General features: G+C 42.3%; 2 protein-coding genes across 2 annotated transcripts in view; one reads left to right on the top strand and one right to left on the bottom strand.

The window, feature by feature from the left end:
• Positions 1 to 8,065, bottom strand: part of LOC102188999 (S-adenosyl-L-methionine-dependent tRNA 4-demethylwyosine synthase) — a 141,028-nt gene extending 132,963 nt beyond the window's left edge. The window contains exons 1-5 of the mRNA XM_005697765.3: positions 7,897 to 8,065; positions 6,955 to 7,085; positions 6,051 to 6,188; positions 2,122 to 2,223; positions 48 to 242 (exon numbers count right to left, since the gene is read on the bottom strand). Coding sequence (XP_005697822.2) covers positions 48 to 242; positions 2,122 to 2,223; positions 6,051 to 6,188; positions 6,955 to 7,085; positions 7,897 to 7,900 — 570 coding nt within the window. The 5' untranslated portion in view covers positions 7,901 to 8,065. The remainder of the gene's footprint in view (positions 1 to 47; positions 243 to 2,121; positions 2,224 to 6,050; positions 6,189 to 6,954; positions 7,086 to 7,896) is intronic.
• On the top strand, positions 9,651 to 15,309 carry SBDS (SBDS ribosome assembly guanine nucleotide exchange factor). Its single transcript, XM_018040894.1, has 5 exons — positions 9,651 to 10,017; positions 10,639 to 10,768; positions 11,489 to 11,689; positions 12,259 to 12,423; positions 13,599 to 15,309. The coding sequence occupies exons 1-5, from the start codon at positions 9,890 to 9,892 to the stop codon at positions 13,725 to 13,727; spliced, it is 753 nt and encodes a 250-aa protein (XP_017896383.1). The 5' UTR covers positions 9,651 to 9,889; the 3' UTR covers positions 13,728 to 15,309.

The raw sequence follows: 18,107 nt of genomic DNA, 5'->3' as shown, positions 1-18,107 counted from the left end.
TGGAGAACATACATCTTGAAAAGATGACTGGATGAAAATGCACCTACCTTGTTGAAGTGGCTCACGTACACAGAATTTCCCAGGCCAAACACCGCGTATCTCATCCCCTTCAGGTACGTTTTGCCAAATCGAAAGTCGTTGGCTGCTTCCTCCAGCCACTTGCAGAACCACTCGGCGCTCTCAGGCGGTTGACCGTCAGTGTAGGTGGCAACCAGGAAGGCACAAACATTTTTACTAGTAACCTAACCAAGAAAAGTCATTATTTCAGAAGAGTGGCCGAGACACAAGTTATCTCAATCAAGAAAATCCTTTCTGAAATGCTGACATTCACAACACCGTAGCCTCTAAGGGTGCTTTTAGAAATGTTACTTATTTTCAGAAGAGAAAGAAAACACAGCCAGGGGAGAAAATCCAGCCCTCTGTTCCTGCCAACACACCTCCTGGTGCCCTTCACCATATACTCCATCCCATTTCCCAGCTTCTGTTTGTCATGTTAGAAACTAAAGCCAAATCAGTCAGGAAGAAATATAGAAATAGGTCTAAAAAATTCCCTGAAAAATTAAGACAATAACGCTTTAAGTGTAAAGTGACTTAACACTTGGCATCAACATCTCCATGGGAAACCAAAAATCACATCAACGGTCCTATGAGCCATAGAATTTCATCTGCTTGAGTATGTCTTCACAGATCCAAGCCAGGAACTAAGTTATAAGCTGTTGTTCAGTTGCTAAGTCATGTCTGACTCTGAGACCCCATGGACTACAGGCTTCCCTGTCCTTCACTATCTCCTGGAGTTTGCTCAAACTCATGTCCACTGAGTCAGTGATGCCACCCTACGATCTTATCCTCTGTCACCCCCAAGTAACCCTTTACGATAATTAAGTACCCAAGCTTGTTAATTACGTCTTAAATTTATTTATTTGGCCACGGTGGGTCTTGGTTGTAGCACACAGGATCTTGAGTTGTGGCTCACAGACTCTCCAGTTGTGGTGCTTGGGCTCCAGAGCACATGGACACAGTAGCTGTGGCACGCGGGATCTTAGTTCCCCACCAGGGATCGAACCCACGTCCCCTGCATTGCAAGGTGGATTCTTAACTACTGGGCCACCAAGAAAGTCCTGCTAATAATTTTTTAACAAATAATTTCAAGTAGATTCAAGCTCACTCATTTGCATTCCAATGTGTTCCTGGGGAAAAGGAAAATGGACATGTACAGCCAAAAGTTTCTCCACTAAGAAAGGGCTGGCAAGCCACAGCCCGCAGGCCCAATCCTGCCTGCTGCCTGCTTTTGTAAATAAAACTTTACTGAACACTGTCACACTCACTCATTTGCGTATTACCTCTGGCTGCTTTGCCTCAAAGACAGAACTCCATAGCTGCCTGGCCCACAAAGCTCAACATATTTCCCAAGTGGCCCTTTACAGAAAAGGTTTGTGAATGCCTGTTCCAAGGGCTTCTCCAGCTTGAGCTGCTCCAGAATCATCTGGGGCACTTGTTCAAACACAGTCCCACCAGGTCCAGATTCTGCTTCAGTGAGGTTAGGCCAGGACCTGAGACTCTGCAATCCTGATGAGTCCGCAGGAGAGGCTGATACTGCCAGTTCAAGGACCACACCTGGACAACCTCTGCTGTGGGCCAAACTCCCTACCTGCACGCAACTGGAGGAGGGGGCAGGGCATTCCTTAGGTGAAGAAATTAAGCTCTCACAGATATGATGTAATGCCTGGAGGTCACGCAGGCACTAAGAGATTTCTTTAACTCCAAAACCCGCACTACTTCTGTTATCCAAGTGGCCCCTGACCTTTCAGTAGGCTGACATGTGGTTCACATACCCGGCACCCGGCTGTGTGTGACAAACCTCCTTGATGATGAGATCCGAAGCAGGAGGGAACTGCATACCAAGCTTTCAGTCTAACACCCCAGAGGGACCAGCCCCAACCCCTCCAGAGTCAGCACCCTCACCACATGCTCGGCCCCTCTCACTGATCCTGAAAACTCAACCAGTGGAAATCCCTTAGCATGAAAATTAAATTTTATCTGAAGAGCCTATTTATCCCAGAACACAAGAGGTCAATTAAAATTGAAAGTTGTGACCAAAGGAAAAATAAGATAATTACCAACCTCTTCTACGAGACAGTCATCTGGGTCATAGTCCTTCAGATTAATCATTGCCACAGGCAGATCGAGGGAGCTAAGTGCTTCGGCCAGAACTGTCGCAAATCCCTAACAGGAGGGGGAAGAAAAATCAAATACAGTCTCCAATAAACTAAATAAGCGAAAAGTACAGTCTTCATTTACTCCTGTTGGCCAGGGAAGGAGACATTTATCAGGAAAAACTTTCCCACTTGACTGACAGTTATCACCATAAACACAAATACTATTCTCACTTCTACCGTTTTCTCGAGCATCTTTACAGAGATCAATCATTTAGCTGTGCTATTCTCGCTCTACAAGTACACAGAAGGGATTCGATCTCAATTGGCTTTCTGACATTCAGGCTGATTTGCCCTTCTACAATAAACATATAGACGGAGAAGAAATACTAAAGAGGGGAGAGAATGGGAAATGTGAGAACTGTGAACACAATTCTGGAAGAGAGAAGCCAAACAGAAGTAGATTGACAAGCAGAAGAAAGCCTCAGGGGAAACAGAAAACCAGAGGGGCTCTGGGATCTGTCAGTCCCCATGACAAAAATGGGAGGGAGCCATGGGCCCCAAGAGAACCAGTCAGCAGAGAAGCTATATATGGGGGCAGTGAATCCAGAGCTGCTGTGAGTGTTCGCCTTTTACCTCCAGGCGGACTCCGGCAAGCTCTTCTCCAAATAAAATGAACCAATGTTTGGAGAAGGCTACAACTTCTAGCCAGATGTTGGCACCCCAGGAAAAACCTCCTCCTCTTTTTGACTTGGTAGCCTAACACTTGGCTTACCAGCTGCCAGGACTAAAGCTAAGCCTGCTCTACAGGGATCAGCACACTAAGACCTGCAGGCAAAACCCAGCCCTTGTCTTTACAAGTGAAGGTTACTGGAATACCTGTTGCTCAGATGGTCAAGAATCTGCCTGCAATGTGGGAGACCTGAGTTCAATCCCTGAGTCGGGAAGATCCCCTGGAGAAGGGAATGGCAGCCCACTCCGGTATTCTTCCCGGGAGAGTCCCAGGGACAGAGGAGCCTGGCGGGCTGCAGTCCATGGGGTCTCAAAGAGTCGTACACGACTGAGTGATGAACACTACTGCAATACACTCATGCTCATTTATTTACAAATTATCTATGGCCTCTTCCACAAGGCATCAGCAGAGCTGAACAGCTTCAGCAAAGACCACACAGTCTATGAAACCTAAAAATCTAAAAAATTACATGCCAAATAAAATACCTAGCCCTTTACAGAAAAACTCTGATAAACAGAACTGAAAGCTCTAGATAACATGATCCCTTGGGAGGGAAGTGAGTGCAGATAAAGACACAGTCTGAAGAACTATACCCTAAGATGCTCCTATCTTTGGAGGGCAAAAAGATGGGTAGAAATCCACCAATGATAGTGAGGAAGGTGAGCCTCAGCATAGGAGGAGGAGAACCTAGAGACAAGTGTCCCAAAGTTCAATGAAGAAAGTAGGTCAACAAGGAAGACGTTGTCATGCAGCTAACATGTCAAGGAAGATGAAGACTGAGGATGAATTAGCCACGTGCAAGTCACTGGGAACAGGCTGGGGCACGCAAGCCTACCTGGAGTGGGTCAAGAAAAACAAAACAAAGACCAGAGATGGCAAGCACAGACAACATTTTCAAGGAATAATACTATACCAAAAAAAAAAAAAAATCGAGGTGGTAATTAGAGGGGAATGTGGGGCCAATAGGCAATAGGTCACAATGGCATACCCTGACCCCACCTCGCACAGAGCTTCCAGCGAGAACTTACAACTGGAGAAAACAAATCTATTTGGAGTTGAGAAAATCCACACCAGTTATCCCATCGTTTCCCCCCCAATACGAACAGAAAACCATGGATCACCAAGACCATGATGAGAACAAGCAGGAAGAAAGAGAAATATCAGCAGAAACTCTGAGGAAGTGGCTAAATCACGGGATTGACAAAGGAACTCGCTGAAATGTATTTTTAAATTATGAAATAGATGCTATAAAAATTGCACAGGATGGAATTTTTACAATTAAAAACACTATAACCAAACTAAGACATTAAAAAAAAAAAAGGTTTGGGGGACTTCTCTGGTGGTCCAGTGGCTAAGACTCTACACTCTCAATGCAGGGAATCCAGATTTAATCTCTAGTCAGAGAAATAGAACCCACATACCCAAATGAAGATCCCCCACGCCTCATCTAAGACCCAGCTCAGCCAAATAAATAAATAAATAAAATTTTTAAAGGTTTGGAGTTAAAATTCAAGAAAAAGTACAAGAGAAAGGATTTGAAATGCAGCATGCATGTATGCTAAGACACTTCAGTCGTATCCAACTCTCTGCAACCCTAGGGACTGTAGCCTGCCAGGCTCCTCTTTCCATGAGATTCTCCAGGCAAGAATACTGGAGTGGGTTGCCATGCTCTCCTGTAGGGGATCTTCCCAACCCAGGGATCGAACCCACGACTCTTACATCTCCTGCATCGGGAGGCGGGTTCTTTACCACTGTGACTCCCTTGAAACACAGACCATCCAAAAGGTCCAACATCCAACAGAGTCACAGAAATAAAGCACAGAGAAAACAAGGGGGAAAAAAGTAGACCCAAGAAATATTAGCAGAATGCACACAAAATCTCCAAAACAAAACAGCACAAGTATCCAACAGTGTCTGAAAAAGACCCACCCTAGACCCCGCCTCACAGAAGCGCCAAACATCAAGGACAAACAAATGATTCTAAAAGCTTCCAGGAACAACCAAAAAAATTCATCTACGAAGGAATGAGGCAACCAGCCTCCTCTTAGCAACACTGCCTGCTAAAGACAAGGAAGTGATACTGTCAATGTTGGAAGGAAAACTTTTGACCTAGTCTTCTATACTCAGCCAAATATGAATCAACCAAATTCAAAGCCAAACAGAGAAATTCAGATGGCACACCTTTAAGGAGGGCCCTTGAATTCATATCAACTATGCGGGCAACATTAGGGCGCTGAGATCTGAGGAACTGACTGATAAAAGGAGTCAATAACTTTTATCTAGTTGGAATAAATCTAGAAACGTGGCCCAACAGGTTCAAAAAATAACCCTCAGAGGAACTAAAAACATAAACAGTTAAAATAGATTCTCCAAAGTGTACTCTCAGTATGAACCCTCTGCACACGTGGATTTGTTACTATCTGCAAGTATTAACTGGATCTTTTTTTAAAAATGTAAAAGCATGCTTAAAAGAGCATTTTAAGCATTCTCATTTTTTTATGAGAAACAAAAAAAGGACTCTGTTTTGGCAGCCCAGATGCCTTTCTTACATTTCTTCCTGTTTCATGCTCTGCTGCTGACAGTTGAACTGAATTATAAGTGACCTTCAATTAGGATACACAGCAGGACGTACTGAAAACCTTTTAAAAAGTAGTATTCTACAAAACATACACAAGAGGGCAGTAAAACTCTCTATAATACTCCACCAAAATAGCGACTTGAAATTTTCTATTTATTTTCATAAATTAGCCTTAGTATCTTTTCCTAGAAAGCAATAAATAGCTGTGACTTTCATAACAAAAAAAGCAGGCAGCTTTCAGATACAACTAAAGCATCTTTCAGCTCTATATCTGCATTTTGTATCTATACAGTATTCAACGTATATCATTAATACTTTTAACACTGTTAGAAATCAAAATAGATTTTAATTAAATAGATGTGTGAAGTTGTGAACATAAGGGCCCATACTGGACACTACTGCTACCATTTCTCACTAGCCTCTACTTCTATAGCCAATAATGGACTTGGAACTCCAAGTCTCCATTCTGCTGAGCAGAAGCAAGTTTTAGAACAAAGACCCTGCCACCAGACATTAAAGAACACTTTTCAGAGATTATCTTAAAAGATCAGGAGACCCAAGGAAAAGTGTCATATAAAGTTCTCACCTTTGCTGTGCCAGTCTGAGAACCATAAAATATCTTCACTCCAGACACAAAGACTTCCTTCTTTGGACGAAACATATAGCCATTCATCATCAAATCCTGAGATGCTTTTGGAGCGGTTTTCTCCTGTGAGTTCTTGTTCTTGAAATAAACACAAAATCCATCAAGTTTCAATCTTCTCCCAACTTCATTAGGGATGAACATTAGCTCAGATACTGACCCATTTTATTATTCTCTTAATCTTTCGATTGTACTCCTCAAATATTGACTCCTTGATATAATTAGGTTCTTTAAAACCAAGGACCACATTTCTTAAGACTATAATGATTCCCATTCCCTCCAGGATAAAACTACACATACTTTCACCTATAATGTGTTTTAGTGGAGTAATAGCACAAATTTATTTTCTGATTCTAATTAGTGGAAAGAAAAGAGACTACTACCATCCCTTAAAGGTGCTGAGCAGATTTTCAGTATTTGCAAAATTTAATTTTTCATTACAAAATCCTTCTGTATCTGAAGAATGCAATGTCCACAGTCCAGCAAAGAAAAGCTAAATAACTTAGTCTATAAAAATTGACAAGAGGGACTTCCCTGGTGGGCCAGTGGCTAGGACTCTGCGCTCCCAATGCAGGAGGCCCCCATTAAATCCTTGGTCAGGGAACTAGATCCCACATGCCACAACTAAGACCCAGTGCAGCCAAATAAATAAATAACTTTTTTTAATTGACAAGAAACAAATGGGAGCATGAAAAAAGTATGTCTAGAGACTAAATATGAAAGTAACCAAAAGTTCTTTTTAGAATTTCCATATTTTTCTGGAAGCCTTAGAAAATCTGCACTCTGAAATCTCTATAAAATCTGATGCCAAATACTCTCCTGTGGAAAAAAAAACAACTCCACTCACCTGCTTCCTGATGACAATCTGGAAACAAATCCAAAGGCTAAAACCAAAGGCAAAGCCCAAGTATATGTAAAACCTGTTTATCCATAACGATATTAAAGGTGAGGAGAAGTCCCAGGTATCCAAAGCAGGATCTAAATTTAAAATGATCCGTATAAACAGTTTTATTTATAAAGTTACACATACAATGATGCCCATCCTTATAAGCATTATAAAAGAAAAGCCAACCTTCATATTCAAAAACCCTCCTCAGATATCTGTAAAAAAAACACTAATAAAACAACACATACACATTATGTGATAAAATGACATAATTATAATGATAAAATGTTAATTCAAAAAATAAAAAAATTTATTTTCATTTAGATATAGCATTTGGAAGGAAAGGAATATAGCCAAAACATTGTACTTGGAATTATGAGTTAATTTTTCTTTTTGTTAGCTGCTTCATCAGAAAATCTTAAAATAATACTAAAAGTATTCCTTTTTTTTCTTCTTCTTCTAATTTTATTCTTAGAGACCCAAAGCTACTTGCAAAGGATTCTCAAATAACTGACCTCAAGCCCCACAGTTTTTAAGGGAGATAGGACCTAGCCTCAACAGCTGAGTCTGCGGGCAATTTCAAAAGACGAAATCCAAAATTTGGGGCTTACAGGTGCCACTCCGCCCTGGAAAGGACCAAAATTCCTCAACACACGTGGGTAATGGGGAAAGGCAGTTTTCTTTGCGTTTTACCTGAGGGTAGAAGCACAATTCTAAATTCTTCTCCTAGCCTCAAAAAGCAAAAGCCAGGTCACAAGCAGGGATCTGTCCTCCCAAGCGCCCAGTGGCACCGATCCTGGCCGGAAAAGGGCAACACATTCTAGAGGAAGGGGCCCGAGGGTCTCAGAAAAATGATTTCCTCCCTTCCTGGCCCCACGAAACTTGCCCGTCTGGGGCCCTTACCCATTCTCCTCAGAGGCGGAGCCCTGCAGCCCGACAAGAGACCAGGTCTGCGGACCTAAGAAACTTAGGGTCCGGTGTGAATACTTGGAGGCCGCCAGAGCTACCTCGCAGCACTAGCTGTGTGCCCGGAGCCAGAGTTGCTGAGGACAGCCATGCCAGTTGCAGATCGTCCCGATTGGCTCAGAGGGGGAAGGGGCGGGCAGAGGGGGAAGCTCCGCCCAGAGTTCAGTGGGAGAGAGCCGGAGCCCTCTGGGCCCTGCTCGGATTGGCTCAGAGGATAAAGGGGCGGGCCCAAAGGAAAGTACAGCCCAGAGCTCCGGGCAAGTAAGCTGGAGGGCTGCCAGCCCCAAACAAATGTCACTGAAGAGGAAGGCCTCAGTTCAGTTCAGTTCATTTCAGTCGTGTCCAGCTCTTCGCGACCCTATGAATCGCAGCACGCCAGGCCTCTCTGTCCAATACCAACTCCCGGAGTTTACCCAAATTCATGTCCATCGAGTCGGTGACGCCATCCAGCCAACTCATCCTCTGTCGTCCCCTTCTCCTCCTGCCCCCAATCCCTCCCAGCATCAGGGTCATTTCCAATGCGTCAACTATTTGCATGAGGTGGCCAAAGTATTGGAGTTTCAGCTTCAGCATCAGTCCTTCCAGTGAACACCCAGGACTGATTCTCCTTGCGGAAGGCCTGGGTGCAGACAAAGCAGGGTTGGAAACAAGAGTTGTGCAGTCGCTCAGTCACGACCTACTCTGCGACCCCATGAACTGCCTCACGCCAGGCTTCCTTCCCTTCTCTAGCTCCCCGAGTTTGCTCAAACTCATCTCCATTGAATCGACGATACCATCCAACCATCTCATCCTCTGTCTTCCCCTTCTCCTCCTGCCCTCAATCTTTCCCAGCATCAGAGTCTTTTCCAGTGAGTCGGCTGTTTGCATCAGGTGGCCAAAGTACTGGAGCTTCAGCATCAGTCCTTCCAACTGATATGTTATATCCAACTGATATATATAGTCCTTCCAACTGATATATACCAATATCCAGGGTTGATTTCCTTTAGGATTGACTAGTTGGATCTCCTTGCTGTCCAAGGGACTCAAGAGTCTTCTCCAGCACCACAGTTCAATAGCATCAATTCTTTGGCACTCAGCCTTCTTTAAACTCCAATTCTCAGATCCTTACATGACTACTGGAAAAACAGGAGTAGTTTGGGGTGGAGGGAAGGTTGGAGGGGCTAGAGAAGAGGCCTGCGTTAAGAGATTAAGGGCGTCATCAACCGAATGCAATGTGTGAGCCCGTTTGAATCAATTGAAACACACCGACTATAAAAAGTCATTATTTATTTAGGGGAAAATTAATTATGGACTGGCTAGGAGATGCTATTAAGGAATTATAGTTAATCTTGTTGGATGTTATCTGTTGGAAATTTAGCTAACCTTATGACGATTTGCCTTAATACTCCAACAAAAAAAAATGAGGGAGAATGAAACAAGAATGGCAAAATGTAGACACCTGTTGAAGCGGGGTGATGGGTACATGGCAGTTTATTACACTTTTTTCTGTACGTTTTTGGTGTTTAACTTTTTCCATCATGAAAGGTTAAGATAGACTCTGAAATCTGCGGAATTGTAAGGCGTCATGCACTACGTTTCCACCCGGTCACCAAACTTCGGTTCCACCAACCAATCGGAGTTCTTTCGTTGGAGAAAGAACATTACGTCAAGAAAAAGCGCCTCTCTTTCCCGGCGCAGAACAATGTCGTAAAAGTCAAAATACGCAGACGTTATTGGTCGCTCTTCCTCCCGGGTTTGCGCAACACCTGACGCCTGCGCAATACGTTGGGTGGCTGTATTGTGGCGGCCCGGTTAGTTCCGGCGCCGCGCAGTCTGCGGGCGTTACTGTGCCGCGCGCCGCCGAGTGGTTACATCTAGGTGTGGGTGGCCTTGTGGCCAGCGGCGCGGGCCTGCCTTGGTTCGCCGGCCCCAAGATCTGTGAGCGGCCAAGATGTCGATCTTCACCCCCACAAACCAGATCCGCCTGACCAATGTGGCCGTGGTACGGATGAAGCGAGCCGGGAAGCGCTTCGAAATCGCCTGCTACAAAAACAAGGTCGTGGGCTGGCGGAGCGGCGTGTGAGTGACCCTCTCCCTCTGGGCCTTGGCCGAAGCCTGTAGTCTCGGAGGCGGCCTCCCTCTGGTCGTCTAATGAACCGGCCAAACTGGGGTCTTGTCAGCGAAGGAGAATAGTAAACTTAGTAAACTGCCTGGGTTTCGCGTCTAAACCAAACGTTCCCTTTTATCATTGGTAGTTTTGGTTTGGGGCTTGGTTTTACTTTACTTTGTCATAAAAGCTACAGCCAAGAAACCTCCATAATCGGGGTCCTTTTCTCAAAATAATGATCAAGGCAAAGGGCGTAGTCAGGTACTTCTGTAGTTGGTGCGTCTGTCACAGTTCTCTGCCCAGTAGTTTGACCAGAGTGCGTAGCGTCTTCACTGCTGCCATCTAGGGTTCGGAATTCCTTGGCACCAGCCGGACCCCACCCCTCAGTGATTCACCCGTATTCCCACGATGTTTTTCCCCTATAAGTGAAAGCGAATCCAAACGGAGTTCTGGATTTTGAAAATGTCACCGAGAGTCATTCAGGAGTATTTGTTGTTTCTTACATTATCATTGCCCATCTTGTCTTTTAAGTGTGAATGAACGTCCAAGTTTCAAGAGTACTCACGTAGGACTTTCTCTTCTATCCTCACAAGGGAAAAAGACCTGGATGAAGTGCTACAGACCCACTCAGTGTTTGTAAATGTCTCCAAAGGTCAGGTTGCAAAGAAGGAAGATCTCATCAGTGCATTTGGAACAGATGACCAGACTGAAATCTGTAAGCAGGTGAGTTCTCAGGGCCGCAGCATCCCTGACCCTGATATCCATTAGCATTAGGTATTGTGTTACAGGTATATTAAGCTTTAATAACATACTGGTTTGTTTTTTTGTGTTTTTTGGAGTGAACATTTACTTTGCAATAATTTGATCTGTACAACATCACTTTTAATAATTCAGGACATGGATTCTTTTTATATTTATTTATTTGGATGTGTTGGGTCTTAATTGCAACACGGGCTTAGTTGCTCAGTGGCATGGAGGATCTTTGTTCCCCCATCAGGGAACGAACCTGCATCCCCTGCATTGCAAGGTGGACTCTTAACGATGGAAGTTGGACCACCATGGTAGTCCCAGGACATGGATATTTTTTGCAAAAGCCTCCAGAAATCTGATCATCTGCTAAACTGCCTTTTTTTGGTCCACTTATATATTTCTTTAGTGTAATAAACCTGAAAAGAGAACTTTTGTTATTTTCCAGTATTTCATCATTTCCACCCTCTGCTAAGATTGCCTTTACCCCTTCCCTCATCTAAATAAGTAAGATTTCAAAACAAGGTAATCCAGTGCCTCCTTTAGGCAGAGCTCAAATTATTACCAAATATCAGTAGCTGAAGAGGATGAAATTTAATTTTATCCCCCAGTATTGCATTCCTGTGGTTAGTTTACAAATAGTGTGGAACAAAGACATTGCTTTCTTAAACTTGTTGGGTTTTTTTTTTAAATAAGATTTTGACTAAAGGAGAAGTTCAAGTGTCAGATAAAGAACGGCACACACAGCTGGAGCAGATGTTCAGGGACATTGCAACTATTGTGGCCGACAAATGTGTGAACCCTGAAACAAAGAGACCATACACCGTTATCCTTATTGAGAGAGCCATGAAGGACATCCACTATTCAGTCAAACCCAACAAGAGCACAAAACAGCAGGTGAGTTGTTTTATATATATATAGACACACACATATACACACATAATAATTTTGTTTCTCTTTGGCTGTGCTGGGTCTTTGTTGCTGCACATGCTTTCCTCTAGTTTCAGTGCATGGGCTTCTCATTGCAGTGGCTTTTCTTGTTTCAGAGTGTGGGCTCTAGAGCACAGAGGCTCAGTTGCTCTGCAGCATGGGATCTTCCCAGATCAGGGATCAAACCCATGTCTCCTGCATTTGTATTCTTTACCACTGGGCCATCAGGGAAGCCCAAGACTTCTGTATATATTTTGGATACTAGTACCCAATCAAATGCATGATTTTCCCATATTGTCTCATATTCTGTGGGTTGTCTTTTCACTTTCTTGACAGTTTTTTGAATCACAAAAGTTTTAGTCTTAAAGTTCAGTTTATCTATTTTTTTCCCTGTAGTTGCTAATATTCTTCATGTCATCTAAAAAACCATTGCCTGGTCCAGCTAGAAGGAAACTGCTTCATTTTGAATACCGTCCTCACTAATGCATCAGAAGAGACAAAGAAATTGCGAAATTTTTTTCATTTTGTCTTGATAGGCTTTGGAAGTGATAAAGCAGTTAAAAGAGAAAATGAAGATAGAACGTGCTCACATGAGACTTCGGTTCATCCTTCCAGTAAATGAAGGGAAGAAGCTGAAAGAAAAACTCAAGCCACTGATCAAGGTTATCGAAAGTGAAGACTACGGTCAACAGTTAGAAATTGTAAGATTAGCGTACTCTTGTTTCTTTCCTTCCTCATGACCAAAATAGTTTCTTCTGTAGTCATAAATGTGGCCCAGACATTTAGAAAGTGTGAACAATAAGACATTTCCAGAAACATCTTAACCTAGAATTAGGTGAAAAGGTAAAGATCTCCGTAGAACCAGATTGTAGTTAAGAACACTTAAGATTTCTTTGTGTTTGTTTTTTAGTTAAATGATTCCCGGTAAGGGGATATGGGTCATGCCCATTTTTGATGAGAAAGTATATTTTACAGTGAATCTTCTTTCAGTCTCATTTACCACAGAACGTTTTTAAAAAGCAGCAAGCAAAAACATCATGTCTTTGGATCCTCACCCCACAGCTTTAGATAACATGTAAATTCAGCTGTCTGCAAACCCACATCTTAGAGCTTTACAGCTTCCTGACAAATAAATGAGCTCTAGAGCAGGATCTGATGCCTGATGGTCTGATGTAATAGTAATAGAAATAGAGTGTGCAATAAATGTAATGTGCCTGAATCATCCTGAAACCTCCCCGCCCCCATCCGTGGAAAAATTATCTTCCACGAAGTTGGTCCCAGGTGCCAGAAAGGCTGGGGACTGTTGTTCTAGAGGATTGTTGAACTTCTTACTGTAGATGTGAAACAACAAAACTCTCCAAAGTTCTAAAACCTTTGCAAAACTTTGCGCATGGTTTCTAAATAGGCCTTCCACCCTCTTACTTGTTTTCCCTTCAAATGTGGCTCCAGAGAGATGATTTCATTGAACTATAAATTTCAATGCTAAATTTAGTATGCAGAGGACCACAGCCTTCTAATCTAACCACTTCATTTACAGCTGAGGAATCTGGAAACATCCTCAGTAGGGAAATCAGGGCCTCATCACAGGGGCCTAAGTGCTTACTGATGGGCAGAGGCTAGACTAGAAGCTAGCCCCTATCCTGTGCAGTCAGAGGGAGACCCGGAAAGTGTGGCATATTCATCTCAGAGCAAGTTACAGCTTCATCACTTATAGCTGATTCACTGTGTTGTACAACAGAAACTAATACAACATTGTGTGGCAACTGTACTCCAATTTAAAAAAAAATTTTTTTCTAATGAAAGAAAAGTTAAAGCTGTGTCTGTTCTGTCGTACCACTGTTCCTCATGTGGTCAGCAGCTGTTTTCAATGTTTCAGGTGTGTCTCATTGACCCCGGCTGCTTCAGAGAAATCGATGAGCTCATAAAAAAGGAGACAAAAGGCAAGGGCTCCTTGGAAGTACTCAACTTAAAAGATGTGGAAGAAGGAGACGAGAAATTCGAGTGACCGTCACCCACCTCTTCAGCTATCAAACACTAAAGCGTTTTCATTTCCCACAGTCCTGTTTTCTTTGTGTGATCAGCCAAATGCTTGTTCAGATGAGTTGCCGTTTTGCATCTTTGTGGCAAACGTGTACACAAAAAGACGTTCCTCAGTAAGTATGATGATGTGGAATTCATTTAGTTTTAATTATAAAATGGGGTTTTAGGCGAAAGTGAAAATCCAAGATACAAAGTTCAGAGAAGCATTCAGTTGCTGCCTCATGCCTTTGTAGCTTTCCCGGGTGAAAGTTATTGAGATAACTCTTTCGGATAAAAAGTTAAATTTTGTACATTGTAAGAAATTAACTTTAGGAGGGTATATCTTTATGACAGAAAAGGAGGATTTGCCAAAAAAGAAAACATAGAATGTCTTATTTCTGCTTAACAAAATGTGTGTATGGGGGTAACTGTATCATGACATAATATAAAACTTGGATGATGACTTCCTGATTTTCTGAAAAATATGACTGCAGGACTTTAATATTCATCAAACATGCTGCCATAACTTAGATTATTCTTGGTAAAATATAGTCATTTATTTCTAATTCTTAAAGTTTATATTATATATTATTAGAGCTGAAATCTTATGTAATCAATAAACCACTTTTTATTTTTGTTAAGCTATGGCTTGTATTTCTAGACAGCTTCCTAACTCCCTTTCTGTTCTCTGCTTTTTGTCTGGTAGAATGGGCAAGTATGGGCAAGTTCTTAGCAGGATTAAACTTGTTTGTTTGGGGGGTGGTGGTTGTTTGAGGCAGGCCTGTTCTGTTAAATACCTGGTAAATCTTAGTGAAAATAATCTGGGATGGAATTGAATTTGAGTGTTAGTATTTGAGCACTTACCTAGACAGTGTAAAAGTTGTTTAAAATCTGCTTATCCTCAAAAGAGATCATCTAGAACACAAAATAGGGTTTCACTCAAAATAAATATACAGATCAGATGTATTTTATGGACGGAAGTATTTTTAAGTGAAAAAGATTCCTTGACCTAAACAGGTCTCGATTGGTTTTATAAGCACACAGACTCCACTGCTAATACAAGCTCTCAGAAGTGCCCCCATTTTACAAAAACTTCAATTGAAATGATTAACTCAAAATTTTTTCTCATAACGTTAGAAGAAATATTTTTGTTGTTGAATAACATGGGACACACACTTTAAAATGCTGAAATTGAAATATTGTTCTGATACAGTCCTCAAGACCACCCTCACTGATTCCGTTTTACTTACATAATTTGCTTTTTATGAAGATAATAGAAACTTGAAATCCTGGGTAGAAATTTGAACCAATGAGGTTCACATTTTTTATTTCTAGCTTAAACAGATAAAGCAGTGTTTCAGATCAGAAGTCATAATTGCTAAAAATGTTCAACAGCTGGCATATCAAAGAGAGAAAGATAAATGTTACTACAATACTGCCTTAAGTTTTTCCCGTTCTCATACTCATTTCTTCTAAAAAGCTGGAACTTCAAGAAATGTCAAGTGTAGACCAATCTGAGTCATGTTTCTGAACCTATGACAAATAAAAAAATGTTTACCTTATATTAATTTCATGATTCAAAAATAATTAAAAAGTTTGGTTTGTAATCATTTTTCCAGTACTACTGCTATAATTCATTACCTTAAGGATTATTGGTTTATTTTGTTTTTTCTAGGTAAGCATTACTGTGTACATTTAGTCAGGATGACATTCAGAATTCAGCCTCTTCTATTTTCAGAGCTTTCTTCTTTCTGTTATTATTTTTCTAGTGTTCATTTATCTGGCTGCACCAGGTCTCCGTGGCATGCAGGATCTTTTGCTGCGGCAAAAGATACTAACGTTTAGTTGCGGCAGGTGGGCTCTAGTTCCCTGACCAGGGATTGAACCTGGGCACTGTGCATTGGGAGAATATAGAGTCTTAGTCACTGGACCACCAGGGAAGTCCCAGAGCTTTTTTCTTTGAAGCTTCCCTTATTCCTATACACAGTTATTTGCTCCAGCCTGTGTAACCTCATATATTTTGAAATTCCCCATTTGGCCTTGATTTTTGCCCAACTGTGTGTTAGAGAGAGGGCTTCCCAAGTGGCTCAGTGGTCAAGAATCCGTCCACCAATGCAGGAGACTCAAGAGACATGGATTTAATCCCTGGGTCAGGAAGATCCCCTGGAGGGGGAAATGGCAACTCACTCCAGTATTCTTGCCTGGAAAATTCCATGGAGAGAGGAGCCTGGCGGGCTACAGTCCACGGGGTCAGAAAAGTCAGACACGAATGAGCACACGTGCAGTGTTACAAAGAGCTGCTTGAGCATCTGCCCGGCACACTAGATGGTGAGCAGCTCAAGGGCGGGAGATGAGCCAGCTCTGTATCCCACCCTGGTTTGGACCTCATCTGGGGAGTATAATAAGCATACTCTGAGTGGGGGTTCGTGCCATCAGAAGTGAGGAGTAATGACAAATTTGGCTGACTGGTGACTTTTTCAGATCCATCAGTAAAGCTCAGTTGACTTTTGTCCGCTAAGCCAGAGCTTCCATTGTTCATAGCCATGCATGCTGGTATGCCACTGGTGGCTTCTCTCTAATATATCCCACAGCCCTCAGAGCTTTTATGTCTGCCAGCAAGCAGCCTCTCACACTGACCCATGGGCTGTGATGGGGGGACATAGGGCAGTACTCATGACTGTAAGCAGAAGCCACACGCTTGACTTTAACCTGCATGCTACCCTCAAGCCCCCATCGTGAGGTCCCTATGATTTTGGTAGTCATAAGTTTCCTTATCTAGAGATTTTTGCATCCCTGCTCTTAAATTACCGAAATGCAACATACTGACTATTTGAAAGCACTTTTCTGCTGCTACATATTAGGCGTGGTCGCGACCTAGTTGGCCACTAACAGCATTTAATGGCTGAGATGATGGAGGTCATTGATTTTCATCTACACATGTATGTTAATAGTACCTACAAAGTTAGCGAGTCTAAATGTAATTTTGTAGCAGCAGCAATTTTTGTGAGCTAAAAGTACAATCCAGACTCATTCTTTACCAGCTCGATTACTTCAAAAATGGTTTTACAACCATTTGAGCATGTGTACTTAAAGGAGCTCAAGACCCCTTCCAAATACTCTTCCAAGGAAGAGTCATCAGTGTCACCAAATTCCTACATATTTTCAGTTGGCAGAGAATGGAAATAATGGATTATGGAGGAGCTGAAAAGAACAGAGGCATTTTTACTGCAGAAAGGAGCAGGCCTGTCTTCTACACTCAATGCCATTCATATCTTAGGAGACTTTTCCATGCGGTGATACACTTGAATGCCAAAAGATTCTTGAGTGGCACTCTTCCTGGCAGATAAGCATGGTTGACGTACCTTTCAAGGGAAAGGAGCCACAAGCTTACTTATTTATCACTATCATGCAGAAATAGAAAGGATGAAGACTAGGAATCTTCCATGTAATCAAGGAATCTTGCAGGTAAAATAGTTTGTGTATTTAAACTAGTTTGCAGATTATAGGAGGGTTTTGGACATATATAGGGATGACAAAAGGGAATAGTAAAGAAAGCATTTCTTGGGACTTTCCTGGTGATCCAGTGGTTAAGAATCTGCCTTGCAATGCACATGACCTAGGTTTGATCCCTGGTGGGGGAACTAGGATCCCATATGCTGTGGTAAGCAACTAAGCCCGCATGTACATGGCAACTACAGAGCCCGTGCCCACAGCTAGAGAGCCTGCATGCCACAACAAAAGATCCCACATGATGCAACTAAAACCCAATGCAGCCAAATAATTTTTTTCATTGTAGCATTATTTATTTTAATTGGAGGATAATTAGAATATTGTGAGGGTTTTTGCTGTACATCAGTATGAATCGATCTTAGGCATACATGTGTCCCCTCCTCCTGAACCCACCTCCCACCTCCTTCCCTACCCCATCCCTCCAGGTTGTAATAGAACACTGGCTTTGGGTTCCCTGAAAGTGTTTCTTAGTGAAATTTATATAAAGAGAGAATTGTGTAAAGCTTGACTGATAACTGCTTGATTTTCTCAGCAACATGGTGATTGTCAGGAGTTCAGTAATTGGGTTGAACATGCTGACATAATTAAGGTTTCATAATATAGGATATTATTTTTTAAAGGGCTTGTCATCTCTGCAGTTGGGATATTTCTTATGAGTAAAAACAAAGAACGAAACCACTATGTAAATAGGATCATCCCTGTTACCAGTCAAGCAAAAGCAGTGAGATGGATCTTCTCCAGATACAGAGGGTATAACTTGAAATTTTCATGAAAGTTATTTTGGGGGGTCCCTCTAAGAGACAGACACCTTCCAGAGCAGTGGGAACCAGGTACAATGACACCATTCTGACTTCAT

The sequence above is a fragment of the Capra hircus genome, chromosome 25 (assembly GCF_001704415.2).
Source record: "Capra hircus breed San Clemente chromosome 25, ASM170441v1, whole genome shotgun sequence".
In the NCBI taxonomy this organism is placed as follows: Eukaryota; Metazoa; Chordata; class Mammalia; order Artiodactyla; family Bovidae; genus Capra; species Capra hircus.
Note: the sequence above shows the minus strand (reverse complement) of the source record. Positions and strands in the feature narration are given on the sequence as shown.

Coding starts and splice junctions, on each gene's coding strand:
- SBDS (XM_018040894.1), top strand. CDS start 9,890: ATGTCGATCTTCACCCCCACAAACCAGATCCGCCTGACCAATGTGGCC. Junction 10,769..11,488: donor AGACTGAAATCTGTAAGCAG/GTGAGTTCTCAG, acceptor TTTTTAAATAAG/ATTTTGACTAAAGGAGAAGT. Junction 12,424..13,598: donor ACGGTCAACAGTTAGAAATT/GTAAGATTAGCG, acceptor TCAATGTTTCAG/GTGTGTCTCATTGACCCCGG.